At 41.7% G+C, this 22,569-nt stretch overlaps 1 protein-coding gene across 1 annotated transcript; it reads right to left on the bottom strand.

Moving 5' to 3' along the window:
* Positions 1-3,291: 3,291 nt before the first annotated feature.
* LOC140406588 (ankyrin repeat and IBR domain-containing protein 1-like) lies at positions 3,292-17,963 on the bottom strand. The gene is made up of 5 exons (XM_072494591.1): positions 17,761-17,963; positions 15,085-15,115; positions 9,470-9,578; positions 7,407-7,537; positions 3,292-6,252 (listed from the first exon to the last, which is right to left on the bottom strand). Exons 1-5 carry the CDS (start codon positions 17,925-17,927, stop codon positions 5,521-5,523), a joined length of 1,170 nt encoding a protein of 389 aa, XP_072350692.1. The 5' UTR covers positions 17,928-17,963; the 3' UTR covers positions 3,292-5,520.
* Positions 17,964-22,569: the final 4,606 nt, after the last annotated feature.

Genomic DNA, 22,569 nt, shown 5'->3' with positions numbered 1-22,569 from the left:
GTGGACTAACTAGATCTCCGCCCTCCGACTCTGCTCCCAGTCAGCTACACTTCCTGTAAACTCCTGGCTCTCTTCGCACTCTTTGCGGAAATGTCGGAAACAAAATGAAAGGAGCACCTTACTCCCTCCTCACCTAACTCCCTCGGTCACCAAACTATCACTATCGCACTCAAAAAGCACCAAATTCAGCACTCAGTGGATGTTATGGATGTAGACCAGAACCCCAATCTTTTTGAGATCCTGGACTAGACCCCATTGGTTCTGGGTCGAAGAATGAGAACCCTAATTTGTTATGCGATTCCAGATGAGATACCAACTTTTAAACTTTGGAAAATTGGGAGGAAATGTTACTATGTTACAGGAGTGATAACACTGACCAGCAGACAGCTTTTGTCGTGAAACAAACTTTAATTTAAACACAGGATTAAGCACATTAGCAACAAGGAAATAGCTTTATATTTAACAGTTATAACATCTTGTTTCCCAACCCTACCTCTGTGCATTTTTAGAGGCAGCACGGTAGCACTGTTGCTTCACAGTGCCAGGGTCCCAGGTTCGATTCTCGGCTTGGTTCACTGTCTGTGCGGAGTCTGCACGTTCTCCCTGTCTGTGTGGGTTTGCTCCGGGTGCTCTGGTTTCCTCCCACAAGTCCCTAAAGCCATGCAATTGGGACATTCTGAATTCTTCCTCTATGTACCCGAACAGGCGCCGAAATGTGGCGACTAGGAGCTTTTCACAGTAACTTAATTGCAATGTTAATGTAAGCCTACTTGTGAATAAAGATTATTATATAGTTTTTTCCCCCCAATTAAGCAAACCAGCATATCTTGAATACCCCTCGCGGATAAAGTCAACAACACCGTGGCACAGTGGTTAGCACTGCTGCCCCACAGAACGGCAGCCTTTTGGATAGCACAATTGCTTCACAGCTCCAGGGTCCCAGGTTCGATTCCGGCTTGGGTCACTGTCTGTGCGGAGTCTGCACATCCTCCCCGTGTCTGCGTGGGTTTCCTCCGGGTGCTCCCACAGTCCAAAGATGTGCAGGTTAGGTGGATTGGCCATGATAAATTGCCCTTAGTGTTGGGTGGGGTTACGGGGATAGGGTGGAGGTGTTGACCTTGGGTAGGGTGCTCTTTCCAAGAGCCGGTGCAGACTCGATGGGACGAATGGCCTCCTTCTGCACTGTAAATTCTATGAAAAAAAAACTAGGGACCGGGGTCGATTCCAACCTTGGGTGACTGTGTGGAGTTTGCACTTTCTCCAAATGTTTGCGTGGGTATCCTCTGGGTGCTCCGGTTTCCTCCCACAGTCCAAAAGCATGCAGGGTAGGTGGATTGGCCATCCTAAATTGTCCCTTCGTGTCCAGGGATGTGAAGGTTAAGGAGTTATTGAGATAGTGTGGGGGAGTGAACTTGGGTGGAGTTTCAGAGGGTTGGTGCAGACTTGATGGACCAAATGGTCTCCTTCTGCACTGTAGGGGTTCTATGATACTAAAAAGGGGTTCCACGTGCTTAGATTGTGACAAAGCCTTTTGGAGTCTTTTAAAAGACAACTGAACCCGGTGTATCCAGCTTGGTGTTCCAGAAGCAACTCTCAAACCTGGCCCCTCCCATTAAGTCTGCCAACTGCAATTCAAAAGCTCAGCACATTCTTGAGTCTTATTACAAAAGGTTACATGGCCCCTGTAAAAATCAATGATTCTCTCCCTATGTAGTCACAGAAAAAATACGAAATACAGCTTTTTAAAATATAATTTTTTTTCACATTAGTCGCAACACCCTCCTGTGTCCCCACATACCCTCTCTCGCACCTCCTCTCACACCCACACCAATCAGCCCCCCTCCCCAGGGCTCCACAGCATCTCACTCCTGGACCTCAAAGTTGTGTCTCTGCTACCTGGGCCCCAATTCCCAGCATTTCCGCTCTTTGGTTCTCTTGAGCCTGAACTCTCCATCTCTGGTGTTTGCTGTTCCTCCAATCACAAATAGTTTAGCTCCAAAATTTGCTGCCGATCATCAGCAGCAAACACTGGAAACAGCCTGTGGTTGGAGCAGCAGTTCCTTGCGGAATCTCCCATTCCATTGTACCTGTTTGACTGGTATTATAAAAACTGGTTCCAGGAGCTGTATCTGCCCATGGGCCATACTTTGGACAAGCCTGACTTAGAAGAAGGGCAGCAGGTGGGAAAGGGAACACGCCACCTGCAAATTCCCTCCAAGTCGCAATCATCCTGACTTGGAATTATATTGCCATTTCTTCACTGTGCTGCATCAAAATCCTAGGACTCTCTCACTAATAGCACTGTGGGTCTAGATGCATGATCGGGGCTGCAACAGTTCCAGATGGCTGCTCACCACCACTTTTTCAAGAGATGGGCAATAAATGCTGGCCTTTTCAGTGAAGCCCACATTCCATGAATGGTGATACAGGGGCAGCACGATGGCGCAGTGGGTTAGCCCTGCTGCCTCACGGTGCTGAGGTTCCAGGTTCGATCCCGGCTCTGGGTTACTGTCCGTGTGGAGTTTGCACATTCTCCCCGTGTTTGCGTGGGTTTCGCCCCACAACCCAAAGATGCGCAGGGTAGGTGGGTTGGCCACGCTAAATAGCCCCTTAATTGGAAAAATTGATTGGGTACTCTAAATTTAAAAAAAAAAAATGAATGGCGATACTGACTCCTGTACTTTTCACTTATTTAAGTTACTAACAGGACTGGACTGATGTAACATGCGTAATATTTTGTTACAAATCAATTTTATGCTGTTATTAATAAAAATGGTGAAAGGAAATATTTAATGCAAAATTTAAAGTTTGTTTAAAAAGCCTGATTGCACTAATTCGTGGAAGGTCTTATGTTTGGAAATATGCAAATGAGTCAAAAGAAAGTTTGCAAAACTAAGGTAATTTGTGCCTAAATTGATGACTGCACCCAAAATGAAGCTTGGCTGGTACGTTTCTCTACTAGACCATCAAAGCTCTTTTCTTGGCATGTTCAGATTCGTGTAGAGGGGCAAAAAAATCCAACATGATTGTTCACTTCCAGAAATTGTTGTATAGTGACCATAATACCTGGCTGATCTTCCTTTAGTTCCTAACTGGGAAATGGGACTGTTTATAGCGCCCTGACCAATTCCTCACTTCAGACGAGGTAATTTGGTGGTCTCCAGGGGCGACGAGCCTTGTCCATATGCTCAGTTGCTAGCTGGATAAATGTTCTGGCACATCAGACAGTTCAAGCATATGTTCTAGTTAATTGTGATAATGTTGAACAAATGTTAACCATTTCTCGTAAAAAAAAGTTCAGAAATGTGAATTTATTATAAATATTAATTTACAATTGTGTTGCTCAAACTGCTATCCATTTCCATATTACATTTATCCAAAGAAAAGTATACTTTGAAGACGGCGAGTAAACATAGAACTGCAGTTTTCACTGAAACCAACAGCATTAGAATGAACTGAAATTTTATTGTTTGACTTCAGAGGAATATTTTGACTTGTAAAATTTAAAACAGAATTATAGGAGCTTGAGAAAGAAAGAAAATGAAAATACAGTCTCTCTTCACAGATTTAGGTAGGTGGCCCTATTACAAAGTTAAACCATTTGCAGATTTTAATTCTTTAGACAATATGTCCAATCAAAAAAAATTTAATTTTGTACAGTTTAACTGTTAAGTTTTAAATGATGCTTTGCAGTGGTCAAACATCGAAATATTATTGTATCCATATATAAAGTGGGAATGTATCAAGTATAGTACTATGAAAGTGCAAATAGTAACATTTCTGTAGAGATAAATCAAGGTTAACAGTTGGCTTTAATATTATAAAACTCCCATTGCCTTAAAAAATAGTTCTGCAATTTTTTTCTGATTTTCAAATTAATCCAAGACACTTAAAATTTGTAACAGAATATACAATTCTGAATTTGAATGACCGTGTGACCATGCACAGCCAACATTACACAGAATGGACCATGGTTCAAATTTCACAAATAAACAATGGTTTTACAAAAACAAAACCCCACAAAACTACTAACTTCATATACAACACCCTTACATATCTCAACTTTGCAGTACATATTCAATGCCATGTAAAACATATCTTTTTTATTTCCAATATCAAACTGAAATTACTTCAATACAATACTACGTTGTCACACACTGACTCAAGGTAAAACCAAACTTTAAGAGAAACATCTCAAACTTAAATCAGTTACATATCTTGGGCTTTGCATGGTTTTTATTTGTTGAGCTCCAAATTTTAAAAACTGAATTAAATTCTCCAAGTTAAAAAAGCAACTTGGTTTAAAGCATGATGGTTTTAAAAATAAAAACTTTTCTAATAAAAATTAGCACAATTAGTTTATTCCAAATTTAGTGTTGGGAAAGCTTGATTCTTCTTGTACATCAACCAAATTTTAATATTCTATGCAACTTGCCGCTACAATATTCCACAGAACACTATTCAATATCTGAATCAAAATTGTCTTCCCAAAATACAATTGGCAACAATCAAGCTAAAGTAATTTCAGAGTCATACTTGTGTTGGTCTGATCTTAAAGTGGTAGTCTCTGATGATTCAAAAATGTGTGGCAACCAACCATGTGGATTAGGCAAAGGCACAATGATGGACTGACTGAGTAGGCCAGACATTGATTGATTGTTGTGGCTTTCATGTCATTAAAATTTTTTTTTTGCCTATCAGGGATGGCTTTGCATTTAAGAAATCTTAGGCCTATATTTCAAGTCTTAAGACCAGTGGCACTGACAGTGCTTTTAATAGAATACTTGTTTATAGTGAGGAAAGACTCTACGATTGCACTTAGAATAAAGTGTCTGTGGAGTTCAAACGCAATGCGCCTGTTAATATCCACTTCTGAACCTTTTTAAATAAACTGTTTTAAAACAGCAACCACTTAACAAATCAAAGCACAAGCTACATTTCTGCAGCAACAATGCTACTTGAGTTCCAATTTGCATCTTTTCCACAAGAAGATGCCACCTCCAGGAGATGACTCCAAAGAATTGATTAGTTCAGACTAGTGCAGGCACAAGCTGAATATAAGTTAGATAAACTTGGTTTCAACTGCTTAAGTTTTGGCACCACATTTCACATGTAGTAGGCAGTGCTTACTTTCTTTTGTAATCAGTTTAGAAGTACTCCAGCAGGCTCCCTATAGTATATTTCTCAGTGATACCTATACTACAGGATAATATAGCCTCACTTTCATTTTTCTGTCATCAGTAATTTAGCTTTAGTTTCGATCCTTTAGAATCGCTAGTTGGTAAGTACAATAAGTTAAAAACCAAGGATCTAAAATATTTATGTTCTTTGAATACTCAGGGACTGGTGCTAGACTGATAACTAACTGAAACAGCCTTTTGAGGGCTCAAACCTATGGACTCCCTGTATCATTGATGGGTTCTTCAGCCTCCTACACGGTGTGTCAGTCTAGGATTGATGCTGATCTAAGCTAAAGGGACACAACATAAGTGACTGCAACAGATATCTACACTGTTGCATTTACACCAAATGAATTTGTTCTTCCCATTCATTTGACGTGTTATTCTGCTGGGAGTCATCACCCAAAAGTATTACACTTCTGTTGTCACTCACACCTGGTGTTTCTGCTTGTGGTTCAGGCTTTGTAGCACCAATACTTTCCGAAACTTCATCAACTTGGGTTCCTCTACCTTCATTCATGACTGCAGCTTCAAACAGTGCATGATCCTCGTGAAGGCTCTGTAGCATCTCCTCAAGTCTACTTGATCCTTGTTCCTCTGTACTGCCGAGTTGACGTGAGTTTATGTCAGTTTCAGAAGATGCTGAAGGGATTAATGCAATGCTCTGAGGATTCATGTCATGAAACCATGCCATGATATTACCAAGGAGATTTGCATTCATGGCAGGGTCTGCATCCGCAGATTCATTACCTTCAGGGGATGAAAAAAATCTACTTTGTACAGTGAAAGGCTGAGAGCTACTAAATTTGCTAGGATAGGGATCACCGTTACCCAATCTTATTAAGCTATTTTCCAAATCCATTAGTTGCGAGTTGCTTAAAGCTCTGGAACTGTCCGTGCTTCTCTGGGTTGCATCGAGCCTTGAAGGTAAAGAAGTACCAATGGCCCCTAAAGATAGCTCATTGTTAAGGAACTCTTGTGGCTCACCACCCACTGCAAGTGCAGATTCTTGCAGAGACAGCTGGATAGCTAGCAGGATATTTGGGTCATCATCATCAAGGGAGCTCAAAGCCTAAGAAAAAGGAAACAATTGTATTATCACATTGCCAAGGCTTCACCAACATATTTCTTCTATATGTTCATATATCCAGGTTAAAATATATTTGAGTGGTCAGAGAAGAATCTCACCAGTTAAGTACAGATCACCTAAACCACAGTATATGTTTTAATACATAATAAGCATAACAGGATTAGAGACACAGGTATATTTCAAGTTCAAATCTGTCCACAAGAACATAAGAAATAGGAGCAGACCATTCAGCCCCTAGAGCCTGCTCCACCATTCAGTAAGTCATGGCTGATCTAATTGTAGCCAACTCCACATTCCACCGACCTCCGATAACCTAGGTTTTGTAAATTGCAGATATACTATTAATAAGTACATAGGACTGTGAGCAAAAGGGCTTTGTCCTAGGGTTCTTTTTGTCCAAAGTGGCAGGATAGCCCAATGTTAGACCTTTCTCTTTGAGGATGTACTGAAGTAATGATGCAAAGTACTGCATCCATATTTCTCATACAGCAAAACTACAATCCTTAGTTGACCATCAGGGAGATACCAAGTTACACCCACAGAGAACAAGATTATTTATTCAAGTTATAAAGTATCTTCCACCTGTGCTTATTTGTGCACGCCTTGTTGCAGAGCAGTCTTTGAAAAGAACTGGCGGCATATCACTATGATGATATGTCGCATTCAAAGAAATAGAAGGGGTTATGGAGTGGTCAGTAAAAGTAAAACCTAAAGAACCAAATCCACCATACCATTTTTTCCCCCAAAGGAACTGAATCTTTGAACCCATTTTAATTTGATGCTGTTGTTTTGATGCCTATGTTTTAGAAAACACAATCACAGAAACAAAATACATGCGGAAAAATGTTTTCAATGCAATCACTATTTGACAGCTTTTACTTTTGTTCTTCAGTTTAGGTTTCTGTTGTAAAGTCATATACCTAAATCTAGATTACGAAAGAATTCAATGGATTCTCATAATAGGTTAAAAAATGTTTTATTATGAGTTACTAAATATCTAACAGAATATTGTAGAACATTATGTTAATAAAAACAAAATAAATACAACTGTGTAATAGATTTGTGTTTTTATCTTATTAAAACATACAGCAAAGCAAAGATGGTGGAAGGATAGAGGATTGCACCAAGAGAGGTACCTGCAAAGAGTCCTGATTCTCAGAATGACTGACAGGGGTATAGTCATGAAGTGAAGAGCTGTGCAGAATACTCATAGATGCTGAACTCACCATGGAAGTACCATGTCGCCTGCTGTTGCCTTCATGGGTATCTATAAATAAGTAACAAAATAAATATAACGGCTGCAGGACATTTCATTCTAGACTGAAAGGGAGTATGAAAGGTTATTAATGAATATTGTTTTCTCGGTGGAACAATTCATCAATGATTTGTATTGGCTCAAAATATGATTTTCCACAGCTGTCAAAATTGGCATAATTGAGATTTTTAGATATAATGCCGTTGAAAAGTCATCTTGCCTAAAAGAACTATGGTTAAAAAGGACTAAACTATGTTCAGTCTATTTGCTGCAAGGACATCTTGTATCTTAATCTGAACTGAATATTCAGATTTTCTTCAACAACTCTTCAACTCAACTAAAACTGCTGGTAACTGCAAAAATAAGACATGGTTTCAAACTGGGTCGCACAGGCATTGTTTGCACAAATGTATACAGAATTGGCAAGTGTGGGGAAAATAAAGAAAATCTTAAGGCTGCTTCACCAACAAGCATTTCCGGGATCAAAATAAAAACAAACGACTGTTGTTAGTTGTTAAAAACTATTTTAATTCATTTAGTCTCAAGCAAGGTTCCAATCGTGCCTTTCAGAATCTTACCTATGTACCCAGTTTTTAACCTCAAATACATTAATCACTGGAAGTATTGTCAAGTCTTCATCCATCAACCACAAACATACTTCTGGACCATGTTGCGAGCTAAAGACTACAAGTGTGGAGCAAAATCATTTCCCCTATGCACAGGTAAGGAGTTAAAATCATCCTTTCCTTTTTTCAGGTCTCAAAGTACTAAATGCCAGTCCCTAGTTGATTCTGAACGGGTGATCACTGGTATTTCTGCTGCTCTGTAATAAGCTTCCACAACAGAACTAAGTTTTCAATCAGAACCTGTCCAATGCCTCATAAATCCTGAGATTTTGTGGAGGAATTTTGAAATGCATACGTAATGTATAAATGAGGCACATTAAAAAAAATCCTTTCCAATTCTATTCAGCACAGCTGCTGGCTCAGACTATTTTACTGAACTATTTAAGGATCAGTCTAATATATTTCCTTAAGGGTACTAGAATCTGCCCTTTTATACATTTTATGACAAATTCAGATAGTAACAGAAAATACCTCAGCAAACCTTTGCATACGTAGTTGTCTTATAGTTGTGTTTGTGAAAGTGACAAGAGGAACAGAAATGCATGTTTTTATTTTTAAATTACTACACCCTTTAGGTTATTTTAACATGCAGAGACAACATTAATGGGAAGATGTAACCCCTTATATTTGAGTAGTTCAAATATTATAATATAATATAATGCATGTTTCATTGCCATAATGTACAAATTGAAGACTTCAGAAATAATTGGCCCAGGAAGAATTTGCATTTTAAAATCGAAAACTAGTATATACTGTGATTTGAGTTAATAAGGGAGTGAATATAATCAAACCAACACTTTAATTTTAAATAAATCATGAATAAGAATGCTTCAAGCATCCTGTACACTGCCAGATAATATGCCTAAGACCCAAGCTGAGAGGAATATTCCAGGCCTGAGGTCCCTGTCTGTGTGGAGTTTGCACATTCTCCCCGTGTCTGCATGGGTCTCACCCCCACAACCTAAAAAAAATGTGCAGGTAGGTGAATTGGCCACATTAAATTGCCCCTTAATTGGGAAAAAAGAATTGGGTACTCTAAATTTATATGATAAATAGTGATGAAGCATCAGCAAGACTAGACCGAGATGATCTAAACTCAGTTTTAATATGGAATTTGTAGCCAGAGCGAAGTTTGCAATTCCATCACTCCAGCCTAGATTTGAACCCAGCTTCTACTGGTGACAGCTAAGTTCCAGTTCAATGTACTACTTAACCGTCAATGCTTCTGCAGACTAAGTGTATACTTCAATTTTATTTTAAAATGTGTTTAACAGGTTCTAAGTTTTGAACAATAAGAATAGTTAGATTGTACTGTTACCTATTGTACTGTCACTGGGATCTTCGGGGTCGGGAGTGTTACTGCGAAGGCTATGCATGTCTCGTCGCCGTTGTCTATGCCGTCGTCTGTACTGAAATTCAGCATATTCCTAAACACAGCAAATAATAGCATTTTTAGCAAAAACTGCATGCAAATAAAAATGTATACCCTGTCAACATATGTTATTATAAACAAGAGTGTAATAATGTCCATGTAAACTTCTCATTCTACAATTATACCCTTGTGTCAGTGGTGGCATAGTCGCACCTCCGTTTTGCACCTTAGAAATAGAGGGCTGAGGATGAGCAAGTCATTCAACCCTTTCAGCTTGCTCCGCCATTCAATATGATCATGACTGATCGGATTATGGTCTCAGCTCCACCTTCCTGTCTGCAGCCCACAACCCTCAACTCCTGTGTCTATCAAAAACTACATGACTCAGCCTCCACTACTTTCTGGGAAAAGAAATTCCACAGACTAACCACTGTCAGAGAAAATAATTCTCTTCATCTCGGTTTTAAAAGATAGACCACTTATGCTTAAACTATGCCTCCCCCAAAAGAGGAAATATCCTTGTGGTAGCCACCCTGTCAATCCCTCTCAAGATCTTTTGTGTTTCAATAAGATCACCTCACATTCTTCTAAACTCCAAAGGCCCAATCTGTTCAAGCTTTCTCCATAGGATAAGTCCTTCATCCCAGGAATGAGTTGAGTAAGCCTTCTTTTTCCCAAATAAGGAGACCAAAACTGTACACAGTACTCCAAAAGTGGCCTCAATAAGGCCCTATTCTGCTGCAAACAAATTCCCTGTTATATTTAATTCCTTTTGCAATAAATGCCAACATTGCACTTGCCTTGCGAATCATTTGCTGTATCTGCATACTAATATTGTGATTCCTGTACCAGGACACCCAGGTCTTTCTGTACCACCGAGATCTGCAATGTTTCCCCATTTAAATAGTATACTACTTTTCTATTTTTCCTGTACAGAATCTTCGATGTTAAAGCAGCACGTGGTACAATGGTTAGCACCGCTGCCTCACAGTGCCAGGGACCCGGATTCAATTGCGGTCTCGGGTTACTGTCTGTGTGGAGTTTGCATGTTCTCCCTGTGTCTGTGTGGTCTCCTCCGGCTGCTCCAGTTTTATAATAATAATATCATCTTTTTATTGTCACAAGCAGGCTTACATTAACACTGCAATGAAGTTATTGTGAAAAGCCCCATGTCACCAGATTCCGGCGCCTGTTCGGGTACATGGAGGGAGAATTCAGAATTCTCAGCTGGTACGGAAATTGAACCCGCGCTGCTGGCCTTGTTCTGCATCACAAACCAGCTGTCCAGCCTACTGAGCTTCTCCCACAGTACAAAGATGTGCAGGTTAGGTGGAACTGCCAAGCTAAATTGCCCCTTGGTGTCCAAAAGGTTCGGTGGGATTACTGTGTTATGGGGATAGGGTGGGGCACTGGCCTAGGTAGGGTACTCTTTCCCAATTCATTTTTTTTTCTATTATGGTGCAATTTAGTGTGGCCAATCCACCTACCCTGCACATCTTTGGGTTGTCGGGGTGAAACCCACACAAATACATGGAGAACGTGCAAACTCCACATGGACAGTGACCCAGAGCCGGGATCAAACCTGGGATCTCGGTGCCATGAGGCTGCAGTGCAAACCACTGCGCCACCGTGTTGCCCCGGTAGGGTACTCTTTCCAAGGGTCGGCGTATGTATTACTACTTAACTATAAACAATGAGCATGAATTGGGCGGCAATGGGCGGCATGGTAGCATAGTGGTTAGCACAGTTGCTTCACAGCTCCAGGGTCCCAGGTTCAATTCCCGGCTTGGGTCACTGTCTGTGCGGAGTCTGCACTTTCTCCCCGTGTCTGCGTGGGTTTCCTCCGGGTGCTCCGGTTTCCTCCCACAGTCCAAAGATGTGCGGGTTAGGTGGATTGGGCATGCTGAATTGCCCATAGTGTCCAAAAAGGTTAAGTGGGGGTTACTGGGATAGAACATAGAACATGGAAAATACAGCACAGAACAGGCCCTTCGGCCCACGATGTTGTGCCGAACCTTTGTCCTAGATTAATCATAGATTATCATTGAATTTACAGTGCAGAAGGAGGCCATTCGGCCCTTTGAGTCTGCACCGGCTCTTGGAAAGAGCACCCTACCCAAACTCAACACCTCCACCCAACACCAAGGGCAATTTTGGACACTAAGGGCAATTTATCATGGCCAATCCACCTAACCTGCACATCTTTGGACTGTGGGAGGAAACCGGAGCACCCGGAGGAAACCCACGCAGACACGGGGAGGATGTGCAGAATCCGCACAGACAGTGACCCAAGCCGGAATCGAACCTGGGACCCTGGAGCTGTGAAGCAATTGTGCTATCCACAATGCTACCGTGCTGCCCTTAAGAACAAATAAATCTACACTATATCATTTTACCGTAATTCATGTACCTATCCAATAGCTGCTTGAAGGTCCCTAATGTTTCCGACTCAACTACTTCCACAGGCAGTGCATACCATGCCCCCACTACTCTCTGGGTAAAGAACCTACCTCTGACATCCCCCCTATATCTTCCACCATTCACCTTAAATTTATGTCCCCTGGTAATGGTTTGTTCCACCCGGGGAAAAAGTCTCTGACTGTCTACTCTATCTATTCCCCTGATCATCTTATAAACCTCTATCAAGTCACCCCTCATCCTTCTCCGTTCTAATGAGAAAAGGCCTAGCACCCTCAACCTTTCCTCGTAAGACCTACTCTCCATTCCAGGCAACATCCTGGTAAATCTCCTTTGCACCTTTTCCAAAGCTTCCACATCCTTCCTAAAATGAGGCGACCAGAACTGTACACAGTACTCCAAATGTGGCCTTACCAAAGTTTTGTACAGCTGCATCATCACCTCACGGCTCTTAAATTCAATCCCTCTGTTAATGAACGTGAGCACACCATAGGCCTTCTTCACAGCTCTATCCATTTGAGTGGCAACTTTCAAAGATGTATGAACATAGACCCCAAGATCTCTCTGCTCCTCCACATTGCCAAGAACTCTACCGTTAACCCTGTATTCCGCATTCATATTTGTCCTTCCAAAATGGACAACCTCACACTTTTCAGGGTAGAGATGTGGGCTTGAGTAGGGTGCTCTTTGTAAGGGCCAGTGCAGACTCGGTGGGTCGAATGGCCTCCTTCTGCACTGTAAATCCTATGAACTCTATGAATCTGCCCTGCCAAGGAAGGGGGCCTGAGGGAACCATAACAGCTGCCGGGATTCTCACCGGTTTTCCCGTCAGAAATGACACATTTTTGGGGAGAATTCCGCACAATATTGAATCAAAGTATATCATATAAAATTAAGGACTGAAGACGTGGTTTTAAATGGTAATTAAATTATGTCTGCATATCCTGGTCTTCATTCCCCACCCTCTAAACCTGCTTTACTAAAAATCACAGCTGGAATTCTCCGATTCTTCACTGGCAGCTGGTTCTTTGGTCCAGCCAGCAGTGCACCCCTGCCCACGGGTTTCCTGGTGGCGTGGGGTGACTTCAATGGAAAATCCTGTTGACAACGGCAGAAGCAGAGAATCCTGCCACCAGCGAACTGCGCCGCCTCCCGCTACTGAGAAATGTGTGGCTGGGAGGCCAGAAAATCCTGCCCCCACAAGTGGGATGGACTCTTTTGTTTGCAACATAGTTAAGGAAGGATATACTAACCCTTGGTGCAATACAGTCCACAGTTGACCACAGGCTTTTGTACTTTACCCAAGTGTATAACCATAGAAAAGTGAGCCTCAGCTGGCTTTTGAGTGGAGGGCAATACAGCTGATGCCCACCTGTTCTCATTTGATAACAGAGAGACATATCGTACAGGTACCACTGGGAAATGATTAGTGTTGGGAGGAAGGAACTTCATCTTCCTTTCCTTAATCCAAAAATGTTAAGGCCAATTATAACACTCTTCTCTTGTGATCAGCTTGATTGTACTAAATCAGTGGAGAGAGAGAAACAGAGTTAACATTTCAAGTCCATGTGACTCCTCTTCAGAGCTCAGGCAATGTAGAAATGTGATGGGATTTATATTGCTGAAGAGAGGGTGTGGAGCAGGTGAGGCAAAACAGAAGGCCAGGGACAGGAAGGAGCTCAGGAGAGATTGGACAACGGTGTCATGGACACAAGACAAAGTAGGTGGCAATGATAGTATTAAAGACTAAAGGAGGTGTTAATAGTGGCATAAAAGTCAGATAGCAATATGTGTTAACAGAACAAGGGCCACTCCTCTCTGAAAGCAAAATATTGAAACAAGTTAAAGACTGGCCCCCGTGTTGGGGGGGGGGGGGGGGTGGTTATTGGGGAAAAATATCAAAATGGAGGACAGAATTCATGGTCTGAAATTGTTGAACTCAATGTTTTTGAATAAAATTCCAATTAAGGGGCAATTTAGCATGGCCAATCCACCTACCGTGCACATCTTTGGGTTGTGGAGGTGAAACCCATGCAGACAGGGGGAGAATGTGCAAACTCTGCAAGGAAGTGACCTGGGACCAGGATGGAAACTGGGTCCTTGGCGCTGTAGGCAGCAGTGCTAACCACCACGCCACCCCTATTGAACTCAATGTTAAATCCAGAAGGCTGTAAAGTTCTTAATCAGAAGATGAAGTGCTGTTCCTCCATCTTGCATTGGGCTTCATTAGAACATTTTAGTAGGAGAAGGACAGAAGTATGGGCATGAAAGAGAGGTGAATTGAAGTGACAAGCGACAGGAAGGTTGGTGTCATGATTGTGGACTGAACAAAGGTGTCCCACAAAGTGGTTACCCAGTCTGCATTTAATTTCTCTAATGACTGCATTGTGAGCAGTGAATGCAGTAGACTAAATTGAAAGAAGTGCCATTGAATCACTGCTTCATCTGTAAGGTATGTTTGGGGCCTTCGGACAGTGAGGAGGTAAACAGACAGGTATTACACCTCCTACTGCATGGGAAGATGCCGTGGGAAGGGTCCGAGGTATTGGGGGTGTTAGAGGAGTGGATCAGGGTATCACGGAGGGAATGGTCCATACGGAATGCTGACAGGGGAGGTGTTTGGTGGTGGCATCATGTTGGAGTTGGAGAAAATGACGGAGAATGATCCTTTGATTGTGGAGGTTAATAGGATGAAAAGTGAGACAATCTATCCCGAGTTCCCACCTATCCCATGCCTTCTATTTTGCTCTACCTCCCTTCTTCAACAGTCTAAAGCCATCACATTTCTACCTATTTTCAGCTCTAAAGAGTTATGTGGACTCAAACTCTTTCTCTCCACAGATGCTGCCAGACTGGTTGAGCTAAGCCAGTATTTTCTGTTCTTATTAAGCACAATACAGCTAACTGTACTTTACATGTACATTTACCTATCAGCAATCAGTGTGTACTTTACAGTTTCTTTCACCAAAGTTTAGAATTCTGGCAGAAATTTGCCAGACAGAGCACATCTTGGTGTGGTTATCGTAAACAGATGCAACATCACTAAAATCAAAGGTTGGAATAGAAGTCACTTAAAGGAGCTGTCCTGTACAATTAATGCAGCCTAAAGAGGCCTTTTAAATATAAGTTATAAAAACCCTTACCTGCAGGCCTTCTACGTCTTGTCCTCCATACCTGCAGGCCGTTTTGCATAAAAAAATAAAAAGTAAAAAAAAAATTATTTTTAATGTAGCACACCCGCAAAAAGTTGGCACCCGGCAAATGTGGTCTTCCAGGGTTGGGCACTGAGACAGAAAGAAGTAGTGAACCTACTGTGTCTGTCACTAAACCAAGCTCTGCTTCTAGAAATTGGGTCAGGCTGCAGAAATGGTGCATTGAAGCGGACAAGCCTGGCACAGAGAGAAGTGTTCATTTTAGTTAATGCAAGGTAAAACAAAATAATGCATTTTTCATTAATAATTGTTAGCAGCAGAATTGGTGGCACCATTCACTGTCATCACCCACTCAGGATAGCTCCTTTAAATAAAGGTTCTCCTATAAACTCTGCACTGAAAGGGCTATGTAATATAACCGCAAGCAGTGTATACCTACCTCCGGTGATGCAAAACCTAAATATTCCCAATCCCAGGTTCCACCAGCAAAACTGTAACAAACAATTCAAAATTCTGTCAATATGATACTGGCAGTTACTTGATGTTAATAGAGTTACATGGGTAGCCAATAATAGTTTTTGAACTAATGACCAATATCTGTAATTCATTAAATTGTTTTAAAGTAAAACAATTATTCTATTGTGCTAATTCTGTGTGACTGGGCGCACCACAAAGTACAATTCTGGACTAGGAATGTAAAAATAAGAAGCACTTAACAGAATTGCGCTACGTTTAAACTTCAACGGAATATTTTTCCATTATTTAAATTGAGAAGTGACTGAAAATTCAAGTCAAAAATATCTTTAACTCTTTCCAGTTTTGTCAAATATCCTAATTTTTTTTCAGATTGAGTCCAAAATACAATCTTCAATCATAAGTAGAAAATGGGCAAAAATTGTATCTATACTTATCACTATTTACTGGTGGTTTGGTGTAAGCAGCATGTATGGTCATGCACTAGTAATTATTCTGCACATCCGAGCCTGTTTATAGTTTCTGCAGAAAGGAAGGAAGAATGCCTTTTTGCTAAATGCCCCTTTTGTTTAGATGAGATTTCAGTTTTATAAATTTCTCAGCAAAAATCAAAAACATGGCAGCTTCAACCCACCCAACAGACACCATGAGTGGGACCCCCCCCCCAAAAACGTGTTTTGCCGTAGCGCGATCTTCTGGTCCCGCCGTGTCAAAGTGATTTCCCATTATTATCTTAAGGGTCCTTCCTGTTTATTCCCTTATTTCCCCTTTCTTTTATTTTGCTGTTATCATTTTTGATCCATGGGTGATTAACGGACATGTATCTTTAAGTTAAGCAGCAGGGAGAATGAGGATTTCAGAAGTTACAGAGAAAACACTCTGCTAGTCTGAACAGGAGCTTCAGACATTCGGTATCATAGAGAGAGATGGGGTGGGACTCTGTTTGATTGATTGGCTGGTGACCAACAAATTGGCCAAAAGATGGTACTCTGCCCGGTAACAGGTGGTAATTGGATCCCATCCCAGTGGGATGGTTCTCAGGCACCTGAGGGAGCAGTTGTGTCCTGGACACAGAAAGACAAGGACATACAACCTCTCCAGAAAGGTTGAATGCTATATCCCTGAAGTTGCAGAGAACCTGAATGAATGAATCTACAGGAAAACCATTACCAGTTGCAATCAAAGGCCAGGACTCACTCGCTGCAGAAAGGCTGTGAGTGCTGCACTTCTGAAACTACAGTGACCTGAAGGAACTTACAGTAAAACCTCAAACTGAAAGCAAAGTTTGAAGAAGAGTAAGGTGCTGGAAATACCCATCTGAGACAAATACTCTTTTTCTCTTTTACTTATGTTTTTTTACCCCTTTTTCTCCCTCTGTGTTTGACTGTCTTGTGTGTGTGTCTACATACATAGAGAGGGTGGGAGAGGGCAAGTTAAAGTGAGGAATTAGATAATAACCAGGTTGATTTGCTGCACATTTCATTATAGTTCTTAATTTGAATAAGTAGTAATTACAAACCTGATGATTGTAATTATTGGGCAGCCAAGGGCCAAAACAGTTGGGTATTTTTCTGAGATTTATTGGTTAATTCAATTGTGTTTCGACTCCGGGTCAGGCGGGGCTGGAATTGACCGCGCACTAGCCCAAGCTGCCGTAACATTGCACCTCTCTCAGTCGGCGAACCCACAGCGGGAGATCGCTGTCAGCGGGACTGGAAGATACCGCCGGTGGGAATGGCCAGAAAATTCTGCCCCATGGTTTCCGGTTTTATTTTTAATAGTAAAATGTCAACAGTACATGGATTTGCCCACATCCATGAAATGGATGGTCAATAAAATGATTAACATTAATTAATGGTATTTTAATGGCAAGAAAATGGGACAAGAAAACATGGGATTGAGCTAAAATTTATCTTTATGCTGGCCCAAATACAAAAATTGCATATTTTTAGACATAATACAAATGCAATTGCACTAATGATTCTGATATGCACCATTTTCATCACTAAGGGTATATTTTCCTCATGTTAAAGTATCCTTCTACTAAATTACTATAAACTGCACACGAGTGAAAATTGTCGTTAAATTAAATGGCTTTACTTCAAAACAATTCAATTCTTCATGATATTTTATCTTGGTAGATCAAATTCTTCTGTAACGCAATAGAAATATTAACATATTAAGGATGTGTACCTGCGTCTCTGTACTTCTGGCGAGTCTGCTGGGGCAACACCACGGGCCACCGAAGCCAGGAACTCCTGTCTTTTCTGTTGCACAAGACACGCTGCTCGGATGATTTTATGGCGAGGAGTGCGGAGGTAAGGTCGGTTTACTTTCTGAGCCAGATCCTCAGTTACCATCTCTAGGTCTGTCTGTTCAATAGAGTGGAAGCAAATTGTATCACTTTACAAGATCACCAAAAATGCAACTCTTTGGGCGCCAGGTGATATGGTGGGTGAAAACATAGCTTCATTCGGGGCTGATTTAGTACACTGGTCTAAACAGCTAGCTTGTAATGCAGAACAAGGCCAGTAGCGCGGGTTCAATTCCAGTACCGGCCTCCCCGAACAGGTGCTGGAATATGGTGACTAGGGGCTTTTCACAGTAACTTCATTGAAGCCTACTTGTGACAATAAGCGATTATTATTATTATTTGCTTTTGTACCTTGGGATTTGAGTTCAGACGGCAGGAATTCAAATGTATCCTGAACAATGAAAATGTATGAATGAAATGGCTTTATATATCATTGGGATTTTAACTAATGAATCTATCACTAAATCAGACATCATTTCAGTAAATATTTTGTGCAGCCATAACTATCATAATGGTCTGTATTTTACATACAAAGTTCAAAGCAGAGAAAAAACTTCTAAACTTCAATTGTCTCTCAAAGATGCAGTAACATATCACAGTAATCAGCTGAAAAAATACTACTCAAAACAGTTGGTGTTTAGACATTATTGATTTTGGTTCCCCACACCACACTCAAAGTAACTAAAGGCCCTTCAACTGATAAGCATTCCCTTGGGTTAGAATCTTTTACAATTCCTCACCTTTGGATACCAAATCACCAGACAGATCTGGGCATTGGTTGATTGTTTCTGTCCTTTCTTTGCTGCTACATCTAGAGACATTCCCATGTCCAAAGTCATGGGGATGGCACCAATATTAATCAGATTTAACTCTTAAATGGCGGCTCTAATTATAACACTGTTATTAACTTTTGAGTCTCTAGATATCCTGATTGTGACCAGAAACATCCTGATTGTGACCAGAAATACCCAAGTATTAAAGAGTGACAATATTCAAAAATCCAAGTACAAAGGTACTTGTATTAAGTGAAATTGCTTCAGGCATGAATGGGAGGAAAGAAAACATAAGCAACTGGGATCAAGTGGATCCCTTGAAGAGTATAGAGATTGTCGAAATAGAGTTAAGAGGGAAATCAGGAGGGCAAAAAGGGGACATGAAATTGCTTTGGCAAATAATGCAAGGGAGAATCCAAAGAGATTCTACAAATACATAAAGGGGAAAAGAGTAACTAGGGACAGAGTAGGGCCTCTTAAGGATCAACAAGAGCATCTATGTGCAGAGCCACAAGAGTTGGGTGAGATCCTGAATGAATATTTCTCATCGGTATTCACGGTGGAGAAAGGCATGGATGTTAGGAAACTAGGGGAAATAAATAGTAATGTCTTGAGAAGTGTGCATATTACAGAGGAGGGGGTGCTGGAAGTCTTAAAGCGCATCAAGGTAGATAAATCCCCGGGACCTGATGAAATGTATCCCAGGGTGTTGTGGGAGGCTAGGGAGGAAATTGCGGGTCCCCTAACAGAGATATTTGAATCATCGGCAGCCACAGGTGAGATGCCTGAAGATTGGAGAGTGGCGAATGTTGTGCCCTTTGTTTAAGAAGGGCAGCAGGGAAAAGCCTGGGAACTACAGACCGGTGAGCCTAACGTCTGTAGTAGGTAAGTTGCTTGAAGGTATTCTGAGAGACAGGATCTACCAGCATTTAGAGAGGCAAGGACTGATTCGGGGCAATCAGCATAGCTTTGTGCGTGGAAAATCATGTCTCACAAATTTGATTGAGTTTTTTGAGGGGGTGACCAAGAAGGTAGATGAGGGCAGTGCAGTAGACGTTGTCTACATGGACTTTAACAAAGCCTTTGACAAGGTACCGCATGGTAGGTTGTTGCAGAAGGTTAAAGCTCACGGGATCCAGGGGGAGGTTGCCAATTGGATTCAAAATTGTCTGGACGACAGAAGGCAGAGGGTGGTTGTAGAGGGTTGTTTTTCAAACTGGAGGCCTGTGACCAGTGGTGTGCCTCAGGGATCGGTGCTGGGTCCACTGTTATTTGTGATTTATATTAATGATTTGGATGAGAATTTAGGAGGCATGGTTAGTAAGTTTGCAGATTACACCAAGATTGGTGGCACAGTGGATAGTGAAGAAGGTTATCTAGGATTGCAACGGGATCTTGATCAATTAGGCCAGTGGGCCGACGAATGGCAGATGGAGTTTAATTTAGATAAATGTGAGGTGATGCATTTTGGCAGATCGAATCAGGCCAGAACCGACTCAGTTAATGGTATGGCGTTGGGGAGAGTTATAGAACAAAGAGATCTAGGAGTACAGGTTCATAGCTCCTTGAAGGTGGAGTCGCAGGTGGACAGGGTGGTGAAGAAGGCATTCGGCATGCTTGGTTTCATTGGTCAGAACATTGAATACAGGAGTTGGGACGTCTTGTTGAAGTTGTACAAGACACTGGTACGGCCACACTTGGAATACTGTGTGCAGTTCTGGTCACCCTATTATAGGAAGGATATTATTAAACTAGAAAGAGTGCAGAAAAGATTTACTAGGATGTTGCCAGGACTTGATGGTTTGAGTTATAAGGAGTAGGTGTACGAGGCAAGTTTTTTACGCAGAGGGTAGTGGGTGCCTGGAACTCGCTACCAGAGGAGGTGGTGGAAGCAGGGACGATAGGGACATTTAAGGGGCATCTTGACAAATATATGAATAGGATGGGAATAGAAGGATACGGACCCAGGAAGTGTAGAAGATTGTAGTTTAGTCGGGCAGCATGGTCGGCACGGGCTTGGAGGGGCGAAGGGCCTGTTCCTGTGCTGTACATTTCTTTGTTCTTTGTTCTTTTTGAGAGGCTGGATAGACTGGGACTTTTTTCCTTGGAGCGTAGGAGGCTTAGGGGTGATCTTATAGAGGTCTATAAAATAATGAGGGGCATAGATAAGGTAGATAGTCAACATCTTTTCCCAAAGGTAGGGGAGTCTAAAACTAGAGGGCATAGGTTTAAGGTGAGAGGGGAGAGATTCAGAAGGGCCCAGAGGGGCAATTTCTTCTCTCAGAGGGTAGTGAGTGTCTGGCATGGGCTGCCAGAGGTAGTAGTAGAGGCGGGGACAATTGTGTCTTTTAAAAAACATTTAGATAGTTACATGGGTAAGATGGGTATAGAGGGTTATGGGCCAAGTGCGGGCAACTGGGACTAGCTTAATGGTAAAAACTGGGCGGCATGGACTGGTTGGGCCGAAGGGCCTGTTTCCATGCTGTAAACTTCTATGGTTCTATGAAAAGAAAGGAGGGAGGAGAAAAGGGATGTAGTTTCAGTGTGAGATTTACCACACCCACCAAAACATTAAAAATCTCTGGAACTACCCTGCAACCCCCCTTTAAAAGCAGGTTCGTACACAAGGGCACAACATCATTGCGTAGCAGTTCCTCCGTTATTTAGCCCAGAATGGAATACCCTTTCAGAAGCCTAGATATCACAACTTGGATATTCTGACATACCAATGTGAATCAGGTGGCCAGGAAGTTCTGTTCCATCGGTACGGAGTAACAGAATTCCTGAAAGCTCTGCATGCCCACTTGCTGAAAATAATGATCTAACAAAGCGGAAAGAATTTCACTTCTTGCATTTTACAGCTCATTTGCACACATAATTGCATGTTTACTTCCTGGGAATTGGGAGATAGCTATATTTTAAGGTAGTGCAACACATCAGGTCTGTATCCCAGAAAGGTTTCTGGAGATGAAGGACATCCTCTGGAGCCATGACTCACGGCATCTGTGCAGTTCCCCAGGACACAAGCTGAGCATTCGTATAATAAAGTCCATTATGTCTCAGAATAATGGTGAAGCATATAATTTGCATGTTGATTGAAAGCTGGAGATGTCGATCTGGGTTTTCGAAAATAATGGTTTGTGTTGAATGATTTCCAACTTTGCCTTGCTAAAACATATTCTGGAAGCACTAGTGAAGAGTTTCCTCATTGGCAGCAATTGATTAGCACGAAGAATCAAATAAATTTACAGCACAAAGAGCTGTAACAACCTAGCCTGTTGTGCCTGTCTTGGCTTGGGGAAAGATCAATAATGCTTTGTCCCTTTTGTTTCCTCCACAACTTGATTTCCTAGTTTTCATTATCATCAGTAAATGTGGCTGCAATCCAATTGGTCTCTTCATCCAAGTCATTAATATAGGTCATAAACAGTTCAGTTCCCAGCAATAGTTAGCCAACGTGAAAATGATCTATTTATCCTGAATCTGTTTCCTGCTTATTACCCAACCCTCAGTCCATACTAATAAAAGACAAAGTCGCCATAGTCCCAGATGACCAGAGGTTGCTTTCCCCTTTGAGGGGGAGAACTGACTGGTGGTGGTGATTTAACCTGAGGATCACCACACTCCAGGCAAAGGGCAAGATTGAGAAGGTGGGCCTTCATGAATAACCATACTAACATATTACTTCCTGCACCATGAGCTCTTACCGTGTGCAGTAACCTTTTTTTATGCTTTTCTCAAATTATAAATTTAGAGTACCCAATTCATTTTTTTCCAATTAAGGGGTAATTTAGTGTGGCTAATCCACCGAACCTCCACATCTTTTGAGTTGTGGGGCTGAGACCCACGCAGACATGGGGTGAATGTGCAAACTCCACAGACAGTGACCCAGGGCCAGGAACTAACCCAGGTCCT

This window comes from Scyliorhinus torazame, unplaced genomic scaffold (genome assembly GCF_047496885.1).
Source record: "Scyliorhinus torazame isolate Kashiwa2021f unplaced genomic scaffold, sScyTor2.1 scaffold_677, whole genome shotgun sequence".
Lineage (NCBI taxonomy): Eukaryota > Metazoa > Chordata > Chondrichthyes > Carcharhiniformes > Scyliorhinidae > Scyliorhinus > Scyliorhinus torazame.
The sequence above is the reverse complement of the archived record's forward strand: the minus strand, read 5'-3'. Positions and strand labels throughout refer to the sequence as shown.

What these genes read in the sequence shown, in the direction of transcription:
- LOC140406588 (XM_072494591.1), bottom strand. Translation starts at nt 17,927, where the DNA reads ATGGTAACTGAGGATCTGGCTCAGAAAGTAAACCGACCTTACCTCCGC. An exon ending in CCAGAAGTACAGAGACGCAG is followed by an intron (nt 15,116 to 17,760) that starts GTACACATCCTT and finishes AACGGCCTGCAG; the next exon opens with GTATGGAGGACAAGACGTAG. An exon ending in TCCCAGTGACAGTACAATAG is followed by an intron (nt 7,538 to 9,469) that starts GTAACAGTACAA and finishes ACTTATTTATAG; the next exon opens with ATACCCATGAAGGCAACAGC.